Genomic DNA, 24,789 nt, shown 5'->3' with positions numbered 1-24,789 from the left:
CGGAAACAAACAGAAAAGACTTCAAATAGTTTCACAATTCATCTATTACTCGAGGTTGGAATAACTGGATCAACTGTAGTCCATCTCCACACTACATAGTGAATATCTCTCCTCTGTAGGGAGTTGGAGGTTGTTATGCCCTCTCCCCTTTTCTCTCTTTCTATCTCTAGTTCTCTCTCTCTCCTTCTCCCTTTACTCTTTTCCTATCGTCTTCCTCCTTCATCCCTCTCTTTCTACCACCTGTCCCCTTCTGTCATCCGTCTCTCTCTCTCTCTAAGCGTTAAATGCAATCCAATAAACCCCTTGGTGCCTGAAATCAAGGCTCTCCCAGGTTTCCCCATCCCATCTCCCAGAGGAAAGAAAGGATCAGATGGCCCTGAGAGCTGACAAGACAGACAGCGAAGGAGGCGGAGATCACCGCATTGTGACCGGGTTGTGTCCCAAATGGCACCCTATTCCCTATCGGCCCAGGTCAAAAGTAGTGCACTACATAGGGAATAGGGTGCAAACGGGCCCGCCTCCTCTTCTAGTCTTAACATTACAGGCTGCACAGAAAGAAACAGGAGAACGGAGAGACCTGACCAGGGTTCAACTACTATTCAAAATCATTACAATTCTTTGATCGGTTGCTTTAGCCTGACTGCAGTAACCAGATGGGCAGGGTTAAGGGTTTTAGAAAATCCTTATTGGTTCCATTGCAACAGGCATGCACAATCGAGCACAGATGCAGTATTTGGAATTATTTCAAATAGTATTTGAACCCAGGTCTGGGGTACAGACATGGGCTGGGGTACAGACATGGGCTGGGGTTGGGGCTGAGTGGGGAGATAGGATTCTCTATAAGGCACCATCTGCTCTGCTGGTGCAGCAGGTCTCAGGAGTGGCTTCAGGCTAAGACGTTGGGTTGTTTAGGGCAGGTGGGGGCTACTCAGGGGAGGGTGGAGAGGGCTGGATGGATGGTGGTTTTATGGATAGGGGGAGTGAGTTGAGAAGGGGAGGAGAGGAGGGAGGGAGGGAGTTATGGACCATGTCTGTCCCTAGATACCCAGCTGCCATTGCAACAGGAAGTGAAGAAATTTAATTATCTGACCCTCATGACTAAATTAATATATAAAAAAAGAGTAATTGTAAGTGAATTTGGCTAAGTTCAGACCAGTATCTATTCTCTAATTTTACTACAGACATTTTATATAACTCTTTTTATTGGTATTTTCTTTCACAATAACAGTAAACAATGCTTGAAATACAGTAGTTTGCACAGACATTTAAAACATTTTCTAAGGATTCAGATCTTGTTTAATCATTGCCTGGTTTGTTTCACCTTCCTTTTTTATTTTGGCACCAGAATGCTTTTCAGCGACGGTGTCTTCTCTTGTCACCCCATGCTGTGTGTGTGTGTGTGTGTGGGGGGGGGGGGGGGGGTCTTCCACAACAACAGAAGCAGCAAATGATTGTTATCACCCTGAAACATTTTACTGGCAACTCTTAGTCACCACTTGCAAAAATACTCCACAGACACACGCATACACACACACGCACATGCACACACACACACACACACACACACACACACACACACACACACACACACACACACACACACACACACACACACACACACACACACACACACACACACACACACACACACACACACACACACACAGAGGCAATAAAGCCCCTATTGTTCTGTGAGCTGTGTCTGGCCAGACAATGAGACTGCTTTAATACAGCCCAACCCCAGACCGACCCCAGCTCAGCCCAGCCCAACCCAACCCTAGCCCAGCCCAGCCCAACCCAACCCAACCCCAGCCCAACCCCAGCCCAGCCCAGCCCACCCCCAGCCCCAGCCCAGCCCAACCCCAGCCCAGCCCAACCCCAGCCCAGCCCAACCCAGCCCAGTCCAACCCCAGCCCAGCCCAACCCCAGCCCAACCCCAGCCCAACCCAACCCCAGCCCTACCCCAACCCAACCCCAGCCCAGCCCAGCCCAGCCCAACCCCAGCCCAACCCCAGCCCAGCCCAACCCCAGCCCAACCCCAGCCCAGCCCCAGCCCAGCCCAACCCCAGCTCAGCCCAACTCCAGCCCACCCCAGCCCAACCCCAGCCCAACCCCAGCCCAGCCCAGCCCAACCCCAGCCCAACCCCAGCTCAGCCCAACTCCAGCCCAACCCCAGCCCAACCCCAGCCCAACCCCAGCTCAGCCCAACCCCAGCCCAGCCCAACCCCAGCTCAGCCCAACCCCAGCCCAACCCTGGCCAGCCCAACCCCACCCCAACCCTGGCCAGCCCAACTCCAGTCCCAGCCCAACCCCAGCCCAGCCCAACCCCAGCCCAGCCCAGCCCAAACCCAGCCCAACCCCAGCCCAACCCTGGCCAGCCCAACCCCAGCCCAGCCCAACCCCAGCCCAGCCCAACCCCAGCCCAGCCCAGCCCCAGCCCAGCCCAACCCCAGCCCAGCCCAACCCCAGCCCAACCCAACCCCAGCTCAGCCCAACCCCAGCCCAACCCTGGCCAGCCCAGCCCAACCCCACCCCAACCCTGGCCAGCCCAACCCCAGCTCAGCCCAGCCCCAGCCCAGCCCAACCCCAGGTCAGCCCAACCCCAGGCCACCCCAACCCTAGCCCAGCCCCAGGCCAGCCCAACCCCAGGCTACCCCAACCCCAGTCCAGTCTAGCCCAACCCTAGCCCAGCCCCAGGCCAGCCCAACCCCAGCCCAACCACAGGCCAGCCCAACCCCAGGCCACCCCAACCCCGGGCCAGCCAAACCCCAGGCAAGCCCAACATGATTTTGATTAGATATTGTCTAATGCATTGTATGTGCAGGGCTCCCTTGTGAAAGAGACCCTGGTCTCAATGGTGACTCCCTGTTCAAATATTTTTTTGGTTTTTAAATGAATTGAGAGGAATTGAGGAAACAAGGGTAGTAATGTTTTCAGACTCTTCTAGAATCTAGCTCCATCTGGTTTAGCTAGCAAGGGGTTCCGTTAGGAAGGGGTAGTGTGTGTGTGTGTGTGTGTGTGTGTGTGTGTGTGTGTGTGTGTGTGTGTGTGTGTGTGTGTGTGTGTGTGTGTGTGTGTGTGTGTGTGTGTGTGTGTGTGTGTGTGTGTGTGTGTGTGTGTGTGTGTGTGTGTGTGTTTCTCCCTCCCATCCCATTGATTTTCCTCCTCTAATGGAGCTCTCCTCATGATTCCACATTAATATTTCACTACCTCTTCTATCCATTTCCTGCCTGCATGGCTCTTAAACCTGGATGAACGGTGATTGGTTGCTTACCGGGAGTGCTGAGCATGCCTGCCTGTCTGCCTGTCTGCCTGGTTGATTCCAGCTCCAGCAACTACAGTAGAGAGAGAGAGAGAGAGAGAGAGAGATAGAGAGAGAGAGAGAGAGAGAGAGAGAGAAAGAGAGAGAGAGAGAGAGAGAGAGAGAGAGAGAGAGAGAGAGAGAGAGAGAGAGAGAGAGAGAGAGAGAGAGAGAGAGAGAGAGAGAGAGAGAGAGAGAGAGAGAGAGACGGGTGGCTTTGGCTTTTGCTTTGGCAATGTAAACATATATTTCCCATGCCGATAAAGCCCTTTGAATTGAATTGAAAGCCCCAGAAATGCACCTATGTAGTGGGACAAAATGAGGAACTTAACAGATATGAGCAATTTTCTGGATACAATTGTGATCCGATTATTTTTCTTAAAAAATATATAATAATTGCCAGCAAGCAAAGAGTTTCTAAACTATACTGTCCTGTCGTTGAGTCAGTCATATGCATGGCTATAAATAACTCAACTGGCTAATTTGCTGTCTGTAAAGAGAAGGACAGGGTTGTATGTTGATGCTGCTGCTCTGATTGGATAGAGTGAAGCTGTATTTCTCCGTTCACTCGCTTCATAATTTCACCCTCTTTCCCTCGCATGTTTTCGGTCTAATCATTCAGATTGCTGCTGCCTGCTACTATGATAAATCACATGGCGAGGACGTTTGCTATCAAGCTATCAATGAGCTTAATATCTAACAAGTGGTGCTAGGGTAGGGAAAATGATGAAATACTAATGGCCATTCTGACTGAGTGACAGCAAACTTGGCTGTCTGCTGCTAGTTGAGAACACACAGACACACTCCTTTGCGCTCTGTTCCGAATATGTTGTTTATTATGCAGTGAGAACGTGCAGGGAGGTACTTTGTCAACATTTACAGTATTTAGGCATATTAAAATACTTCGGGGGTTTTTTGCGTTCACAAGTCTCACCCGATCCGATTATCAGCTGTCAATTTACAGATAAAACTACGAATACAAGTATGGACAATTCAACACTCCCCTACCATGTACTCATTCATCCACCACCACCCATGCAGACTAGACCACACCCCTGGGACCTCCCCTCTTCCCTGCATCACTGACCAGTGGAGAGAGCTATGGAAAATTAGGCAACTCTAGTTCCCCAATAAGACGGCAGTAATGTCTCACTGACTTTAGAGAGAATAGTAGATTGAGCTGAGTTTGTCTATAGCATACCGTATGAGTGAGGGACATACTGAGCTGAGTTTGTCTATACCGTATGGGGCGGCAGGTAGCCTAGTGGTTAGTGTTGGGCCAGTAACCGAAAGGTTGCTGGATCGAATCCCCAAGTCGTTCTGCCCCTGAACAAGGCAGTTAACGCACTGTTCCCCGGTAGGCCGTCATAGTAAATAAGAATTTGTTCTTAACTGAAAAATGAGTGAGGGACGTGTTGAGTTTGTCTCCATACCGTATGAGTGAGGGACGTGTTGAGTTTGTCTCCATACCGTATGAGTGAGGGACGTGTTGAGTTTGTCTCCATACCGTATGAGTGAGGGACGTGTTGAGTTTGTCTCCATACCGTATGAGTGAGGGACGTGTTGAGTTTGTCTCCATACCGTATGAGTGAGGGATGTGTTGAGTTTGTCTCCATACCGTATGAGTGAGGGACGTGTTGAGTTTGTCTCCATACCGTATGAGTGAGGGACGTGTTGAGTTTGTCTCCATACCGTATGAGTGAGGGACGTGTTGAGTTTGTCTCCATACCGTATGAGTGAGGGACGTGTTGAGTTTGTCTCCATACCGTAGGAGTGAGGGACGTGTTGAGTTTGTCTCCATACCGTATGAGTGAGGGACGTGTTGAGTTTGTCTCCATACCGTAGGAGTGAGGGACGTGTTGAGTTTGTCTCCATACCGTATGAGTGAGGGACGTGTTGAGTTTGTCTCCATACCGTATGAGTGAGGGATGTGTTGAGTTTGTCTCCATACCGTATGAGTGAGGGATGTGTTGATTTTGTCTCCATACCGTATGAGTGAGGGACATAGGCCTACTAGTGCACAAACATAAAGGACCTGGCAAAATGGTTGTCATTTTTTATCAGTTTGTCTACACAAACATTTGTACACATATCAACAAATCTGTATATGTTCAGGGCCACAGAGTCACAGTAATGTTTAGTAATATCTGTGTGTTCAGGGCCACAGAGTCACAGTAATGTTTAGTAATATCTGTGTGTTCAGGGCCACAGAGTCACAGTAATGTTTAGTAATATCTGTGTGTTCAGGGCCACAGAGTCACAGTAATGTTTAGTAATATCTGTGTGTTCAGGGCCACAGAGTCACAGTAATGTTTAGTTATATCTGTGTGTTCAGGGCCACAGTCAAAGTAATGTTTAGTAATATCTGTGTGTTCAGGGCCACAGAGTCACAGTAATGTTTAGTAATATCTGTGTGTTCAGGGCCACAGATCCAGAGTCACAGTAATGTTGTCACGACTGTCTTCGTCTTATGACGATATTGCGAAATCGTCGCCTGAAAAGGTAGACCAATACGCAGCGGATGTCGTGTTCATTTTTGAATTTAATTAATTGCTCACGTGAACACTATACAAAAAATAATAAAAAATGAAAGTGCAACAGTTTTGCAGGCTATCCTAACGCAGTGCAAAAGCAATCTCCCACAAATCCCAAACACAAACACACCCTAATATATGGGACTCTCAATCAAAGGCAAAGAGAAAACACCTGCCTTCAATTGAGAGTCCCAACCCCAATTAATCAAACATAGAAACACAGACTACCTAGACTAGACATAGAATTACCTAAACATAGATCATAACCCAAAAACCCGGAAATACTAAATCAAACGCCCTTTTCCCAAAACACCACCCTGAACCACATAAAACAAATACCCTCTGCCACGTCCTGACCAAACTACAATACCAATTAACCCTTATACTGGCCAGGACGTGACAAATGTTTAGTAATATCTGTGTGTTCAGGGCCACAGAGTCACAGTAATGTTTAGTAATATCTGTGTGTTCAGGGCCACAGAGTCACAGTAATGTTTAGTAATATCTGTGTGTTCAGGGCCACAGAGTCACAGTAATGTTTAGTAATATCTGTGTGTTCAGGGCCACAGAGTCACAGTAATGTTTACTAATATATGTGTTCAGGGCCACAGAGTCACAGAGTCACAGTAATGTTTAGTAATATCTGTGTGTTCAGGGCCACAGAGTCACAGTAATGTTTAGTAATATCTGTGTGTTCAGGGCCGCAGAGTCACAGTAATGTTTAGTAATATATGTGTGTTCAGGGTCACAGAGTCACAGAGTCACAGTAATGTTTAGTAATATCTGTGTGTTCAGGGCCACAGAGTCACAGTAATGTTTAGTAATATCTGTGTGTTCAGGGCCACATAGTCACAGTAATGTTTAGTAATATCTGTGTGTTCAGGGCCACAGAGTCAAAGTAATGTTTAGTAATATCTGTGTGTTCAGGGCCACAGAGTCACAGTAATGTTTAGTAATATATGTGTGTTCAGGGCCACAGAGTCACAGTAATGTTTACTAATATCTGTGTGTTCAGGGCCACAGAGTCACAGTAAAGTCAGGTAATATCTGTGTGTTCAGGGCCACAGAGTCACAGTAATGTTTACTAATATCTGTGTGTTCAGGGCCACAGAGTCACAGTAATGTTTACTAATATCTGTGTGTTCAGGGCCACAGAGTCACAGAGTCACAGTAATGTTTAGTAATATCTGTGTGTTCAGGGCCATAGAGTCAAAGTAATGTTTAGTAATATCTGTGTGTTCAGGGCCACAGAGTCACAGTAATGTTTACTAATATCTGTGTGTTCAGGGCCACAAAGTCACAGTAATGTTTAGTAATATCTGTGTGTTCAGGGCCACAGAGTCACAGAGTCACAGTAATGTTTAGTAATATCTGTGTGTTCAGGGCCACAGAGTCACAGTAATGTTTAGTAATATCTGTGTGTTCAGGGCCACAGAGTCACAGTAATGTTTAGTAATATCTGTGTGTTCGGGGCCACAGAGTCACAGTAATGTTTACTAATATCTGTGTGTTCAGGGCCACAGAGTCACAGAGTCAGAGTAATGTTTAGTAATATCTGTGTGTTCAGGGCCACAGAGTCACAGTAATGTTTAGTAATATCTGTGTGTTCAGGGCCACAGAGTCACAGTAATGTTTAGTAATATATGTGTGTTCAGGGCCACAGAGTCACAGAGTCACAATAATGTTTAGTAATATCTGTGTGTTCAGGGCCACAGAGTCACAGTAATGTTTAGTAATATCTGTGTGTTCAGGGCCACATAGTCACAGTAATGTTTAGTTATATCTGTGTGTTCAGGGCCACAGAGTCACAGTAATGTTTAGTAATATCTGTGTGTTCAGGGCCACAGAGTCACAGTAATGTTTAGTAATATATGTGTGTTCAGGGCCACAGAATCACAGAGTCACAGTAATGTTTAGTAATATCTGTGTGTTCAGGGCCACAGAGTCACAGTAATGTTTAGTAATATTTGTGTGTTCAGGGCCACAGAGTCACAGTAATGTTTAGTAATATTTGTGTGTTCAGGGCCACAGAGTCACAGTAATGTTTACTAATATCTGTGTGTTCAGGGCCACAGAGTCACAGTAAAGTCAGGTAATATCTGTGTGTTCAGGGCCACAGAGTCACAGTAATGTTTACTAATATCTGTGTGTTCAGGGCCACGGAGTCACAGTAAAGTCAGGTAATATCTGTGTGTTCAGAGTCACAGTAAAATCTGGTAACATCTGTGTGTTCCCTCAAAGTGTACACCTCCCTTTATGGGTTTGAAAGAAAATGATTGGTATATGGAAACTCCCTCAAGCCTATGCCAATCCAGTGATTATACATTTGTACATTTGCCCTGTTTATACCTGGTTCTATACTGTCATTAAGCCTTGTTTATACCTGGTTCTATACTGTCATTAGATGATCCCTCTAAAGCCTTGTTTATACCTGGTTCTATACTGTCATTAAGCCTTGTTTATACCTGGTTCTATACTGTCATTAAGCCTTGTTTATACCTGGTTCTATACTGTCATTAAGCCTTGTTTATACCCGGTTCTATACTGTCATTAAGCCTTGTTTATACCTGGTTATATACTGTCATTAAGCCTTGTTTATACCTGGTTCTATACTGTCATTAAGCCTTGTTTATACCCGGTTCTATACTGTCATTAAGCCTTGTTTATACCTGGTTCTATACTGTCATTATGCCTTGTTTATACCCGGTTCTATCCTGTCATTAAGCCTTGTTTATACCCAGTTCTATACTGTCATTAAGCCTTGTTTATACCTGGTTCTATACTGTCATTAAGCCTTGTTTATACCTGGTTCTATACTGTCAATAACACACTGTCAGTAACACTTCAACAATACAATCAAATCAAATCGAAATGTATTTGTCACGTGCCGAATACAACAGGTGTAGAGCTTACCGTGAAATGTTTTTACGAGCCCTTAACCAACAATACAGAGTTTTAAAAAGTATGTAAGAAACATTTACTAAATAAACTAAAGGAAAAAAATTAACACAATAAAGTAACAATCACGAGGCTCTATACAAGTAGCACAGATACCAAGTCAATGTGCAAAGGTACAGGTTAGTCGAGGTAATATACATGTAGGTAGGGTTAATATACATGTAGGTAAGGTAATATACATGTAGGTAGGGGTAATATACATGTAGGTAGGGGTAATATACATGTAGGTAGGGTAATATACATGTAGGTAGGGTAATATACATGTAGGTAGGGGTAATATACATGTAGGTAGGGTAATATACATGTAGGTAGGGGTAATACACATGTAGGTAGGGTAATATACATGTAGGTAGGGGTAATATACATGTAGGTAGGGGTAATATACATGTAGGTAGGGGTAATATACATGTAGGTAGGGTAATATACATGTAGGTAGGGGTAATATACATGTAGGTAGGGGTAATATACATGTAGGTAGGGGTAATATACATGTAGGTAGGGTAATATACATGTAGGTAGGGGTAGTATACATGTAGGTAGGGTAATATACATGTAGGTAGGGGTAATATACATGTAGGTAAGGTAATATACATGTAGGTAGGGGTAGTATACATGTAGGTAGAGTAATATACATGTAGGTAGGGTAATATACATGTAGGTAGGGGTAATATACATGTAGGTAGGGTAATATACATGTAGGTAGGGTAATATACATGTAGGTAGGGTAATATACATGTAGGTAGGGGTAATATACATGTAGGTAGGGGTAATATACATGTAGGTAAGGTAATATACATGTAGGTAGGGGTAATATACATGTAGGTAGGGGTAACATACATGTAGGTAGGGTAATATACATGTAGGTAGGATAATATACATGTAGGTAGGGTAATATACATGTAGGTAGGGTAATATACATGTAGGTAGGGTAACATACATGTAGGTAGGGTAATATACATGTAGGTAGGGGTAATATACATGTAGGTAGGGTAATATACATGTAGGTAGGGGTAATATACATGTAGGTTGGGTAATATACATGTAGGTAGGTGTAACATACATGTAGGTAGGGTAATATACATGTAGGTAGAGTAATATACATGTAGGTAGGGTAATATACATGTAGGTAGGGGTAATATACATGTAGGTAGGGTAATATACATGTAGGTAGGGGTAATATACATGTAGGTTGGGTAATATACATGTAGGTAGGTGTAACATACATGTAGGTAGGGGTAACATACATGTAGGTAGGGGTAATATACATGTAGGTAGGATAATATACATGTAGGTAGGGTAATATACATGTAGGTAAGGTAATATACATGTAGGTAGGGGTAGTATACATGTAGGTAGGGTAATATACATGTAGGTAGGGGTAATATACATGTAGGTAGGGTAATATACATGTAGGTAGGGGTAATATACATGTAGGTAGGGGTAATATACATGTAGGTAGGGTAATATACACGTTCTCTCGACCCGCTCCACTACAGCCCCATCGATGTGAATGGGGGCGTGCTCGGCCCTCCTTTTCCTGTAGTCCACGATCAGCTCCTTTGTCTTGCTGACGTTGAGGGAGAGGTTGTTGTCCTGGCACCACACTGCCAGTTCTCTGACCTCCTCCCTATAGGCTGTCTCATCGTCGCCGGTGATCAGGCCTACCACCGTTGTCGGCAAATTTTATTAAGGTGTTGGAGTCGTGCATGGCCACGCAGTCGTGGGTTAATAGGGAGTACAGCCCCGGGTCAGATTAAATAGCGCCCTAAACGAACACCATTTTTTTTTTAATATAGCAATTATGAAGCAATATTGTATCTAACTTTTTTAAATAAACGTGAAGTCTCTCTAATGGATTGAGTTAAATTCTGTATAAAGACAATAGTTGGATTGTGTTAAATTTAGCCAACCTTTCAAAATTCACCAGAAATGAAATCCCAGATTATAATTTTCTATAATGACACCCATCTCCCATTGGGAATTAATTTTTAATCCTGTGTAACATCACCCAATGGTCCACTTCCTTGATAACACTGCTCCCTAGTGTCGATACAGACATGGGAAAAGACAAAGCAGTCTGTTTTCCTGCTCATACTTACACTATATACCCCTAATACTTACAACTTGGATGTCCAACAGTCTTAATGGGAGCAGTTCATACATGATTGCAATGTTGGCCCCTGCAGCAACCCGTTTTTTAGGTTTCTTTTGAATGTATTGACATTTTACAGCAGTTTGTGTAGCCTAGTGGTTAGAGCGTTGTGCCAGTAACTAGAAGGTTGCTGGATTGAATCCCTGAGTTGACAAGGTAAAAATCTGTTGTTCTGCTCCTGAGCAAGGTAGTTAACCCACTGTTCCCCAGGCGCTGAAGACGTGGATGTCGATTAAGGTAGCCCCCCACAGGACCTCTCTGATTCAGAGGGGTTGGGTTAAATGCGGAAGACACATTTCAGTTAAATACATTCAGTTGGACAACTGACTAGGTATCCTCCTTTTTTTCTGATAGTGTTCCATGCATGTGCTCCTATGTAGAAGGAAGACTGGCCTATAGAAGTGTTATATAGAGGGACCCTGCAGTTTCCTCACCACCCCCTGGTGGACATTCCAGGTCATTCCAGCTTTTGCATGTGCTTGGTCAGGGGATAGACAATTGTGACATTTAAAGACAAGCTTCACATTAGCAAATGTGATTGAAGTGTTCAAAGCTTAGGACATTGTACTTTTTCAGGATGTAACAGCGATGGTACCGTAAGTGCTTTTGGTCCAGGATTTTCAGTGCACGGTTATACAGTGATTCTAAGGGTCTCTGCACCGTATGTCTGGTCTGGGACCAGAATGTTTTACAGTAGGACATGTGAGAGAACACCATTGCGTGTAAGAATATGAACCAAACCAGCTGTGTCAAAGGCCTTTTATCAGGTCAAGGAAGACTGCTCCGACCACATTTCCCTCATCCAATGATTTCTTGATGTTCTCCAGGAGAACAGTTTGCTGTTTCAGTGGAGTATTTTGGTCTGAATCCAAAATTGTTCCCGGTGCAATACTGATGCTCATCCAGATATGACATGAGCTGTTCTGCTTGGACTTTCTCCAACACTTTAGATAGGACAGGCAGAATACTGACTAGTCTGTAGTTACTTGTCAGTTCAGAATACTGACTTGAAGATAGGTGTGACTAGAGCGATTATCCAGGCCCACTGTTTACCAGGTTATCGCTATACCTCTTAATGAATGCAGTGTTGAAATTGAATATATCTTTAGAGTAGGTGGTTTTCAGATTGAATATGTCTTTAGAGTAGGTGGTTTTCGAGATTGAATATTTCTTTGGAGTAGGTGGTTTTCAGAATTAATATTTCTTTAGAGTAGATGGTTTTCAGATTGAATATGTCTTTAGAGTAGGTGGTTTTCGAGATTGAATATTTCTTTGGAGTAGGTGGTTTTCAGAATGAATATGTCTTTAGAGTAGGTGGTTTTCAGAATGAATATTTCTTTAGAGTAGGTGGTTTTCGAGATTGAATATTTCTTTAGAGTAGGTGGTTTTCAGATTGAATATTTCTTTAGAGTAGGTGGTTTTCAGATTAAATATTTCTTTAGAGTAGGTGGTTTTCAGAATGAATATTTCTTTAGAGTAGGTGGTTTTCGAGATTGAATATTTCTTAAGAGTAGGTGGTTTTCAGATTGAATATTTCTTTAGAGTAGGTGGTTTTCAGATTAAATATTTCTTTAGAGTAGGTGGTTTTCAGATTGAATATTTCTTTAGAGTAGGTGGTTTTCAGATTGAATATATCTTTAGAGTAGGTGGTTTTCAGATTTCTGAGGACTCTCACTCTGTTTAACACACCTCTGAGTTCAATAAAGTCAGATTTATTTACATCATTGCCACTGGTGGGATTTGGAGGATGAGCAAACTTCATGGCAAAAAAAAGTTGTTAAATTAATTTGCAATCTGTCCTTGATCAAACACCCCCCCCCCCCCCCCCATCACTTTTACAACAGTCACTTTTTGTTTTTACTTGTGCTTGTGGATTTATCAGGTTTTTCATTTGTTTCCATATTACTGCACTATTTCATTTGAGGTCTGTTAAAACAGTCACAACGTTTTGCTGTTGCAGCACGCAGTCCTTTTTAGTCCCTTAAATCAGTACTCCTGAGACCTTTTAAGAACGTTTTTAATGCCGCATTTCGATGTTTCATGAGTTGTAAAAGAGAAATGTCTAGCCTTGGTAACTGTGTTCTTTCTTTGACTTGTGCTTAGTTTTTTGAGAAACTTGTCTACAACTTATACAGTAGCGGATATAATTTAATCAAAACACTGATTTGTCTTATGTAGTTGCAGAGTATTGTCCCAATTAAGTGCTTTCGGGTCAGTTTCTAACTTCTCCATAACATTTCTGGGGATAGCCAGCCCAGAGGGTTTGCAGGTATTTAAATACCGAAGGGGTGGCAGGTAGCCTAGTGATTAGAGCGTTATACTAGTAACCAAAAGGTTGCAAGATCAAATCCTCGAGCTGACAAGATAAATCTGTCGTTCTACCCCTGAACAAGGCCACTGTTCCTAGGCTGTCATTGAAAATAAGAATTTGTTCTCTCTGACTTGCCTAGTTAAATAAAGGTAAAACATGTTTGTTGGTGAGTTTCCTAACAATAAGGGTTGTGATCTGAGAGACCTGTTATTATAAACTAGGTGGTTCTAGCCCTGAATGCTGATTGGCTGACAGCTGTGGTATACCACAGGTATGACAAAACATTTATTTTTACTGCTCTAATTACATTGGTAACCCGTTTATAATAGCAATAAGGCACCTCGGGGGTTTGTGGTATATGGCCAATATACCACGGCCAAGGGCGGTATCCAAGCACTCCGCGTTGCATCGTGCTTAAGATCAGCCCTTAGCGATATACCACACCTCCTCTGGCCTTATTGCTTCATTAGAATGCACCAACATGCCATATATTGTTTAACTGTCTGCCTGTATAACAATAAGCCATGAATTATCCTATCATGTGCAAATAAAGAAAACAAAAGGATTTAAAAAGAGAATAAAACGTTTAATTTCATTTTTCATACATGTTGAAACAACAGAGAAAACAATCAAACGGACTGGTTGGTTTGAGTACGTATACAAACCCCATTGACAATGGGTAGTGTCCTACTATGTGACAAAGTCATGTAAATTGGTCAGCATCGCATAGTTCACATAACAGAATAACAAACAAACCATAGATCTCATTCTCTGTTGGGCGTTTAAAGAAACTTTGCATACGGTAGTAGCGTCTAAAACCAATCTCATGTAGTGACAAAGCCAGAGTCCCAAATGGAGACGTAATCCCTACGTACAGCACTACGGTGGACCAGGGCCCTACGCAGGCCTTAGGGTGCTGTTTGGGAAGCAAAAAAACACTTTTCCTTTTAACTAACACCAGTCTGATGTTCTGTAGTGACAAACACTTTTCCTTTTAACTAACACCAGTCTGATGTTCTGTAGCGACAAACACTTTTCCTTTTAACTAACACCAGTCTGATGTTCTGTAGTGACAAACACTTTTCCTTTTAACTAACACCAGTCTGATGTTCTGTAGTGACAAACACTTTTCCTTTTAACTAACACCAGTCTGATGTTCTGTAGTGACAAACACTTTTCCTTTTAACTAACACCAGTCTGATGTTCTGTAGTGACAAACACTTTTCCTTTTAACTAACACCAGTCTGATGTTCTGTAGTGACAAACACGTTTCCTTTTAACTAACACCAGTCTGATGTTCTGTAGTGACAAACACTTTTCCTTTTAACTAACACCAGTCTGATGTTCTGTAGTGACAAACACTTTTCCTTTTAACTAACACCAGTCTGATGTTCTGTAGTGACAAACACTTTTCCTTTTAACTAACACCAGTCTGATGTTCTGTAGTGACAAACACTTTTCCTTTTAACTAACACCAGTCTGATGTTCTGTAGTGACAAACACTTTTCCTTTTAACTAACACCAGTCTGATGTTCTGTAGTGACAAACACTTTTCCTTTTAACTAACACCAGTCTGATGTTTGTAGTGACAAACACTTTTCCTTTTAACTAACACCAGTCTGATGTTTGTAGTGACAAACACTTTTCCTTTTAACTAACACCAGTCTGATGTTTGTAGTGACAAACACTTTTCCTTTTAACTAACTCCAGTCTGATGTTCTGTAGTGACAAACACTTTTCCTTTTAACTAACACCAGTCTGATGTTTGTAGTGACAAACACTTTTCCTTTTAACTAACTCCAGTCTGATGTTCTGTAGTGACAAACACTTTTCCTTTTAACTAACACCAGTCTGATGTTCTGCAGTGACAAACACTTTTCCTTTTAACTAACACCAGTCTGATGTTCTGTAGTGACAAACACTTTTCCTTTTAACTAACACCAGTCTGATGTTCTGTAGTGACAAACACTTTTCCTTTTAACTAACACCAGTCTGATGTTCTGTAGTGACAAACACTTTTCCTTTTAACTAACACCAGTCTGATGTTCTGTAGTGACAAACACTTTTCCTTTTAACTATTCAAGAGTTAGTCCATTCATTCAGGTGATGTTTTCTTCAAATAAACATTAAAATGGCCCAGTATGATTCAAACAGACAGACATGTTTAAAACACACAATGCACCTAAACTAATAAATGAATAAAACATGTATTTCAGTGTTACAACATTGCTCAAAGAAACTGCATGGAGAAATTTAACTGGCTCCAACAGATCAGTGGGTGGATTTCATTTCTATTGCATGTTTGTGATTTTTTTTAAATGAAAAGAACAAAAATCAGATGATTTAAATAAATTGTAGAGGTAGCCCGTTCTGCCTTACAACCACAACAGAGTGTTGCATCAACAAGAGAGGAACGACGATCCTTTTCTCTCATATGCAAAATCATTTGCAAATAGGCTATAGGCTCATTCAGTACATTTTTAAAAAGTGAAAATAAACCAGCCATGAACATTATAATACCACATTAGGACCAAGACAGAAGTGTTAAGAAATAATATCTGTAGCTGAAACAATATTTCGAAAACAACAACGGTTTAAAATCAATAGCCAGTAAATAGCAGTGGAACTTGACCACTGGGTTGGAGGGTAAAATCTGTACATCAAAACAACTTCCTGCATGCAACAGCCAATCAGAGCACACGATTCTCAAATGAAGGTGGAACTTCTGGAATGGTGAAATAAAAACAAAAAACATACAAATCATATCATATGACAAATACTACCGTTGTAGAAGAAGCCTTTAGATATACTGCTTCGTCAGTTTAGTTCCACAATAAACAATCCCTCACTCAGTTGTAGTGTTTCACTTAAAGAAATGCAGACAAAATGTCTGTCCTGTCCTCCTCCAGTATTTTAATACAAAGTCTGTCAGTATGTCTCAAAAGATCCCTTGCTTGGAGTGACAGCAGCTCGGTCTCTGTTTGTAGTGACACTGTCTGTTAGGGGCATAGGTGCCGTAGAGAGGGACATAGGAACACCCCCAGTGAGAGGACGAGGTGTCTGTCTACAACAGTTCAGTCCCATTACACGGAAGTGAAACTGACAGCCATTACCACCACAGAGACAGAGAGTGGTGTCTTAATTAGCTATTGACAATCACTACTAGTTCCTTGCTCAAAGCTCAGTCTGTTGTTGACATGGATAAATAACAATGACAGCTAACACTATAGACAGAGAGGTGTCTTCTGTCTTAGTTAGGCAGAGTCATTGACAATCACAACCACCAGGTGCTCTTCATCCAGATTGTCCAAAGTTCTGCGAGGGGTCTGGAGGAACTGCTGGGAGAAGTCACAGGGGGGGAAGGCATAGAGCATGCCCCCCTTTCCCCCCTCCTTAGCCCCGCCTACAGGTAGACTGATCACTCCTGCAGCCTCCTTGTTCCTCAGGTAGGTAACCAGGTGACGGAGGAGTCTGATCTGTAGGCCTGGTTCAGGTGGAGGGGCCTCGCGGTCGATGGGGCCCTGGAGGGCCAGGAGAACAGCGTAGCCCTCGGACCCACCCTGCTTGATCCTCCTGGTGACCTCGTCCAGCCTGGTCTGGTCCATCCTCAGTCGCTGGGCGATCTTCAGCTGGGTCAGTTTCCCCTTGGCCTGGTGGTCCTTCATGACAGAGTGGAAGAACCCGGAGCCTCCCTCTAGCAGGTGCATGTTAGTGGGGAAGCAGGAGTTCTTCAGGGCGAAGTGACCGTGCCAGGCTTTGGTGAGGGTGGCGGCATACTCCGACAGCGTGCTGAGTGTCTTAGGGTCTTTATTAGGCATGTCAGACAAGGTGTGGTTGTTGTCGCTCGCATTTCTGTGGTTGCGGTCACGGTCTCGTTCCTTTTCCCTGTCCCCGCCGGTCTTCAGTCCTCCACCCCGGTCCTCGTTGGAGTGGCGGCTGCTGTCAGGGCTCTGTCCCCTGGGCTCGGTGGTGGAGTCTGGGGCTCTGACCCTGGCTCTGTCTGGGCTGTCCTCTGGAGAGGCTGGTCCTCCTCCCCTCACCTTGGACCTGCCTCTCTCCTTCTCCTGAGAGGGCCTGTCTAGGGAGAGACTGCGGCGTCTCCGTCTCTCCCCCCCAGCCCGCGCTGCGTCCCTCTCCTTCAGCCAGCGCTCTCGGCTGCGGCTCCGGGCTGCTCGGTCCCCCCGCCCTCCACGGGATCCCCCAAATGCTTCACCCCCCCTACGCTCCAGGCTCTTGGTTGGGCTGGTGAACTCTCTGTCTCCCCTGTCCCTGTCCAGCAGAGCCCTGTCTCTCTCCCGCTGGGTGAACAGGGCGTGGGAGGGGGGCGAACGGTCCCTGGCACGAAGCTCTCTCTCCAGGCTGCAGTCGCGGTGCCTCCCGCCGTAACCCTCTGGCAACAGGTCCAGGTGGGCAGGCAGGGGCACAGGGGGCTGGTACCCCGCTGGGTAGCTACGAGGAAGGGGCTCCTCCGCCTTGGCAAAGTCCACCCTCAGCCTCCGCTCTGGGCCTCCCAGGGGGAAACCTCTCATCTGGGCACAGGCGGCCTGGGAGGCGTCCAAGCTTTCATACTGAATATAGGCAAAATTGTCCCCTTTCACATAGTCTATGTTTCGGATGCTGCCGAAGCGGTCAAACTCACGGGCTAGTGCTGCTAGGGAGTTGCTAGGGCCGAGGCCACCTACCCAGAGTCTCGTGGTGGGGTTGGCTTTACCATAGCCAATCTTCACCGGGTTCCCACCGATCACGCGGCCCTGCATGGCTATCTTGGCCCGGTGAGCCATGTCTAAATTCTGGAACTTGAGGAAAGCGTAGGCTCCCCCCTGACCGCGCGCCGGTCGTTTAATCACAACTTCCTCAATGATGCCGTACTTATCGAAGCCTCTCCTCAGCTCGCCCTCGGTGACATTATGATCCAGGTTGCCAATGAACAGGTTCCTACACGCCCGCGCGTCGTCCTCTGGCTTTATGTCTTCGTGCTCGGGTACTGGCAGCCCGTATGGCCGCCCTCTCTCATCCAACATCCCGTAGTAATCCAAAATCCTCTCCCTCTCTCTGCTCAGTCCCAACCCCTCTACAGGGTAGTGTCTCAGTGGTCGGATGTCTCTGATACTGCTAACTCCTGCCCCTGGGGAGAGGGACCTCTGTCTATAAGGGGGATATGAGGCGCCATGAATGGGAATGTAGCTCACATCCGGCGGCGTGCAGCTGCGACGACGGACGTACATGGGCTCTACTTTAAGGGGGCGATCATACAGCACTAACCTGGTCTTGGCATGCCTGGCCTCTTTAGCGTCTTCCGGGTGACGGAAATTCACGTAGGCAACACGGCCCAGCTCTGGAGTGTGAGATAGTTTCACACTAACGTCCCCGAACTTTTTAAACTCGTGGAACAGTCCGTCTTCAACATGTTCGTCAGAAAGCACCGAGCCTAGATTGCTAATGAGCAACGATTTATATTCCAGAGTCCCCCCCGCTCCCCCCCGGGGGCCCAGTAGCTCGGTCGCCGCTTTGCCTTTAGGCAGGGCGGCTGTAGTCCGGAGAACGGGGCGGCCGATCAGACCGAGGTCGTGGTGTTGTTGTCGGTGGTGAAGTGGGTCTCCAGCGGCCCCGCGTTCCTCCCGGAGCCGTGTCTTTTCTCGTTCCCTACTCCTGCTCCGAGCATGTTGCCTTCGGCTTTCAGCGAGCAGCAAGGCAAGAGGCGGGGGCAGTATGTCCTCTCTCCGTGCCCCGTCTCGTTCCCGCTCTCTTTCCCGTATTCGTTTCGCTAAAGCCCGACTAGGACTGGAGTCCCTCCCGGCCTGTCGTTTCATTTTCAAACGATACCCAAACTTTTTAGCTAGGTAACGTTAGCTAGTTAGCAAGCCAGTGTCTGCAGAAACAATCCGGTCTGGAATCAAATGCCTCGATTTTTTTATCAGACGTTGCACAGATACGGACGATTTACTAACTTGTAACGAACGTCCACAACGTTGAGACTTTGTATTTATTGTGAATTAAAAGGATAAACACATTTAAAAACATTAGAGAACCTACATCAACGCCGCCATCTTGGACAAAAGGAATGTGCGCGTTCCGCCAATGGGAGGGGTTTGAGTCGACGTTGCGGGAGGGGTAGTGACGTGACATAGAAGGCATATTCCCCTAACCTCAATTTTACAAATAATATGCGACACAAATTACATAATTAGGCAGGATCATGTAAATGTAAACTGTATCGTGGAAACGTATACAGTGCCAACATGAAATAAACGTTGCGTGTATTTCTAGCTGATGACTATAGTGCATAGACGCATTGCAAAATATCATGTTTCACATTGTCAACACGCAAACCTACTGGAATAGACTCGCAGTAGGTGGTATTGATTCACAAAGAAGAAAAAAAAAAAAAAATCACATAGCTCAGTAGAAATGACCCTGCATCTGGTGAGAAAGTTTGACTTCGTTCCTTATATTAGTCATACATTAATGACATACATGTCTTCCATCAGTGAAATATGCTTTATGCAGTTCTTCAGAAGGCAGTCACGTTCAGGAAAAAAAGCTGAGAGTCATATGCTTTGGTAATGTAGTTAAGCCAGATAATTCAGTTGGTGCACAAGTATTCATACAAAATTTGATATACATCTGATCATGGCACTTCTGACACTGGGTTTTCGTATTTTAATGAAAAAGTAGAGCACAGTTGTAACAAACACTAGGTCTTACATGAAAGGTTCAGTGTGAAAGAACAGCACAATTTCCTTTCAAGTTGTCTTCTCATTTCCTTTCCCCTCCGTCTTAAATTCTATTTCCGGAGTGGCCACCCTTATCGGTAGAGGCTTAGGGACAGTATGGGTGCAGGTACTTGTTCTAGCCAAGTAGTGTCACACCACAGTATCACAACTCAAGGTCTTGATTTGCAGACTGATTAGTAGAATCAGGAACTTTACTTACTGCTTGCCTGGAATAAAATCCCTGCATGCACACTGTCTAGGACTCTCTGCCTAAAAGCTTGTCCACTCCTGTTCTATTTGATTATACCGTTAATAATTAAATCAAATAATAATGTCTATCCCTTCAAAAATAAACTAAAAAGGGCATGTACAGACTGTCGGGTGGTTCATATACCGCACAGCGAACATTTCACACCACAAAAATAACCTCAGGGCTACCATGGCCCCTAGTCACAAATTATCCCCCCAAATGGCACCCTATTCCCTACTTAATTCACTATTTCTGACCAGGACCCAGAGCTCTGGTCAAAAGTAGTGCACGATATAGGGGAATAGGGTACTATTTGGGAAACAGTATTGTCAGAGTTGAAGCGTGACCTAGGATCAGGTGGGTCCACCATTTCTTATTCATTATGATGTAAAAGGCAAAACGGATCCTAGATCAGCACTCCTACTCCGAAACACTGAAAACAAACCCAGGTCCGAATCCCCTCTTCCCCTCCATTTCGTTACAGATCAGTCCTTGCTTGGGCTGCGTTGGGGGCGTACTTGGGCATGAGTTCATTGATCTTGCGGATGAAGTCGGACTTCTCGGCACAGCCTTTACACGACTCTCCCCACTCCTCCAGGATCTTCTTCAAGTCCTTTACCTTCAGCTTCTTCAGGTCCACTGTGCTCAGATCCACCTGTTTGTCTGCAGGCAAGGGAGAAAGGGAGGTAAAGATTACAGTGTAACCGAGTTGGATTCGTAACCTCACTCCTCAGCTTTAAACGTCACTACGTGCTATGCCAAACGGCTAGCTTTTCGGTAGTGTAACTGGCTAAGAATGTTTCAGGAGGGTGGTCAAGTCTATGCAGCAGAGGATTCGAGATGGAGTAGCAGTAAGCAAGCACAGTGACACCCGTTTGATATTAAAAAAAAAAATCTATCAATAAAAAGGTCAAGAGACTGAACACTATTCTATGCTCCAATGTGATTTACTGACAACATGGGAGCATACAGAACGCAGAGTTATTCTCCACCTTCTATATAGAGAGAGAAGGATCACATTTCACTGTCAGGGCAATCAGTCCCACACAAACCTCCACAGACAGGCCATGGTACGGTAACGACGTTCAAAATAGGTCCTCGTCCGATACCCGTGTTTGTGTATATACTGTAAATAGATTGTACAATATAGGTCCAAACCCTGCCTACATACACCGTGTTTAGACTATGATCCACAAACAATTATCCACTGGAATTGTGACTGCTGTAAAGAACACTATTGACTAAACATTTTCTAGTAGTCTCATGAGACTAAAACTATGGGAAGTAACAAAGGAGAAAACGGGGAAAGAGGAGAAATGTCCCGTGTGGCTCAGAAGGTATAGCAGTATTTGTAACGCCAGGGTTGTGGGTTCCATTCCCACGGGGGACCTGTAAGAAACATGTATACACTAAGTCGCTCTGGATACAAACATCTTCTACACTGAACTAAAATATCAAATGGAACATGTTCAGTGTTGGTACCATGTTTCCAAGAGCTGAAATAAAAAGATCCCTGAAAATGTTCCATAAGCACAAATAGCTTATTTCTATCGAATATTGTGCACAAATGTGTTTACATCCCTGTTAGTGAGCATTTCTCCTTTGCTAAAAATAATCCATCCACCTGACAGGTGTGGCATATCAAGAAGCTGATTAAACAGCATGATCATTATACAGGCGCACCTTGTGCTGCGGATAATAAAAGGCCACTAAAATGTGCAGTTTTGTCACACAACGCCACAGATGTCTAAAGTTGAGGGAGTGTGCAATTGTTGCCAGAGCATTGAATGTTCATTTCATAAGCTACAGACAATGAAGACAATTGCCTTTTTGAAACATTTTTTTTTTTTTTTTTAATCGATGGCAATTTGAATGCACAGAGAGATGCCATAACAAGATCCTGAGGCCCGTTGTCATGCCATTCATCCACTGCCATCACCTCATGTTTCAGCATGATAATGCACCGCCCCATGTCACAAGGATCTGTACACAATTCCTGGAAGCTGAAAATGTCCCAGTTCTTCAATGGCCTGCATACTAGCGGTTAGAGCATTGTGGCAGTAACAGAAAGATCGCTGGTTCGAATACCCGAGCCGCATACTAGGTAATGTGAAATGGCTCCACCTGGGGCGGCAGGTAGCCTCGTGGTTTGAATACCCGCACAGACAAGGTGAAAAATCTGGTAATGTGCCTTTGAGCAAGGCACTTAAGCCTAATTTGCTACAGGGGCACTCTACTATGGCTGACCCTCTAAAATAACACTTCACTGCACCTATCCAGTGTATGTGACAACAATACTTTTTTTTTTTTTTACCATATTTCAGTTCACAGATCTGACTGTCCTTCTTCTTTAGTTTCTCACAGATCTTGTCCACTGGTGAATGGTAGCTCAGGGGCTTGGAGATTTCATTGAGGATTTTGGTGGCTGCGTCATTTGTTCCACCAATGTAGTAACACTAGGGTACAGAAGGAAGAAAAGAACAGCAATGAAGCAACAAACCCAGTGGATAATCTGGATAGGACACAATGTAACTACTTAAAAATCGACTTGACTTCCATTAAAGTAAAACAAAAAAAGATTAGCCTAAATCACTTACAAATCGGTTTTCCTTGCCCTTGACATCTTTGCAGGTTTTGACGAGTTCCTTCTCGATGTCCGCGCTGGTAAATTTAACATGGTTGTCTTGTAATGACTGGTAGAACCGACCCAGAAAGCTCACACACACTGCAAGACAAAACAACAAGGCAGCCATCGGTAGGATTGTAATGTGGTGACACATCAGGACTTATGCATTACCTTATAGGCTAGCTAAACCTAGGATAAAACAAACATTTCATCTAATGTTAATCTATACCAGAAATAGGTTTAACTCCAGTTGTTGTGGACATTACCCAGGATTTAGGCCTACAAACCTAAGAATTATGTTCTGGTCAGTCTGTTATGATACGTATGGATAAGCCTGACCAAATCTACTTAAGTAAGTATGATCAGCCATCACATCTATGATAAGAATAACAACTTGACAAAGGACTCAAGAAGCACATTACCTCACCAACTGAAACCACATGCAGCAACTGGGGCAGCAGGTAGCCTAGTGGTTAGAGCGTTGGGCCAGTAACCGAAAGGTTGCTAGATTGAATCCCCAAACTGACAAGGTACAAATCTGTTGTTCTGCCTCTGAACAAGGAAGTTAACCCACTGTTCCTAGGCTGTCATTGTAAATAAGAATTTGCTCTTAACTGACTTACCTAGTTAAATAAAGAAAAAGGATAAACACTTTTTTTTAAACTTGCCTGGGGCACAAGGCTTTAATGAGCGATATGACTCTTCTTTGAGAAGTACTAACTAAGCTAGCCAGATACAGCAAACTACAACACTTTTAAAAAACAAACATTTAAATTCAAGAGAACACATTGAAAATAGATCTTAGCTATTGTATCCAGCAAGACAAAATCCATTTGATGAAGATTGTTGTACAGCTCCATGAATTATCAGTCATAGGTTTCACAACATACGTTGCCATAACACTTAGCTACTAATAACTATATCCATAGTTACAGTGACGTGTGTGAGTGTATGTATGTATGTATATATATATATATATATATATATATAATGAGACAAACCAACCCACCTTCACACTCCCCATCTTTCAAAGCGTCGCTACTACTAGGTACCAAAGCTAGCACCGCAAGGGCGACCGACAAACTACTCAAACACAACATTTTACGATGAATAACGTATTCTATTAGCTAGTTAGATGTAAACGTAACGATACAAAACTATTTAGCTACAAATGACAGCTACACATGTGCATCCCAGAGTCGACACCGGTAAAGTGAGCACGCAATGTCCTGATTCTGCGAAGCTTCCTGCTAAACACGTAAACCTATGCAGGATTCCCATTGGTACTCATTTTACTCTCTAGAACACGATTGGTTTGTTTTCTGAAACGTTCCACGCACATTTCTCTGATTGGCCACGTGCTCTTCGTTCCGGGGACATCGTCCAGTTGGCGCCATGCGATTGGATTAGAGCTCTGTATGTTAATTTACAGCAGAGATCTATATATAATGACGAGATGCTCACGTCTCAGCCCAAACAATGGGTGTCGTCCCAAAGGCGAGAAGGCAGGCGAAAAGGTTCAAAATAAGCCCATAGAAACGCATTGGTCTTATTTTGGACAGCTTTTGATGAGAATGAAACCTTTCGTTTGGCCTCTCCCTCTCTGTTGACAGTCATATCTGATCATTTCCGGTAGAAACATCGGGCATAGAGCAGAAAGTGACTGCTCTTTATTCATTGGGGTAATGCTGTCTGTGTACATTTATTTAATATGATTTAATATAGGTAATATAATAGAAAGCACAATGATATGGTGTCCTCTCTGGTTCAGGCTGTTTCACAGAATGTTGGCGTAAATAAGGCAACCACACATTTATGCTGCGTTCATGTGCTAGTCGGAAATAGGTTGTAGTTGCGAACTGGTTGTCGTTATACACGTGCCACAGTCAACCAGTCAGCAAGTAAGACATTTCAGAGTTTCCTAGTTCCGGCTAGCCATTGAAC

General features: G+C 44.2%; 2 protein-coding genes across 2 annotated transcripts; both read right to left on the bottom strand.

Annotated features, from left to right (window-relative positions):
• Window positions 1–16,219: 16,219 nt before the first annotated feature.
• rbm15b (RNA binding motif protein 15B) lies at window positions 16,220–19,330 on the bottom strand. Its single transcript, XM_014168306.3, has one exon. The coding sequence runs from the start codon at window positions 19,064–19,066 to the stop codon at window positions 16,511–16,513; it is 2,556 nt and encodes an 851-aa protein (XP_014023781.1). The 5' UTR covers window positions 19,067–19,330; the 3' UTR covers window positions 16,220–16,510.
• A 569-nt stretch (window positions 19,331–19,899) lies between these two features.
• On the bottom strand, window positions 19,900–24,114 carry manf (mesencephalic astrocyte-derived neurotrophic factor). The gene is made up of 4 exons (XM_014168307.3): window positions 23,855–24,114; window positions 22,817–22,944; window positions 22,534–22,675; window positions 19,900–20,882 (listed from the first exon to the last, which is right to left on the bottom strand). The coding sequence occupies exons 1-4, from the start codon at window positions 23,943–23,945 to the stop codon at window positions 20,698–20,700; spliced, it is 546 nt and encodes a 181-aa protein (XP_014023782.2). The 5' UTR covers window positions 23,946–24,114; the 3' UTR covers window positions 19,900–20,697.
• Between the last annotated feature and the right edge of the window lie 675 nt (window positions 24,115–24,789).

Source organism: Salmo salar, chromosome 22, assembly GCF_965601325.2.
Source record: "Salmo salar chromosome 22, fSalSal1, whole genome shotgun sequence".
Classification (NCBI taxonomy): Eukaryota; Metazoa; Chordata; class Actinopteri; order Salmoniformes; family Salmonidae; genus Salmo; species Salmo salar.
This window is presented reverse-complemented; position numbering and strand designations above follow the sequence as displayed.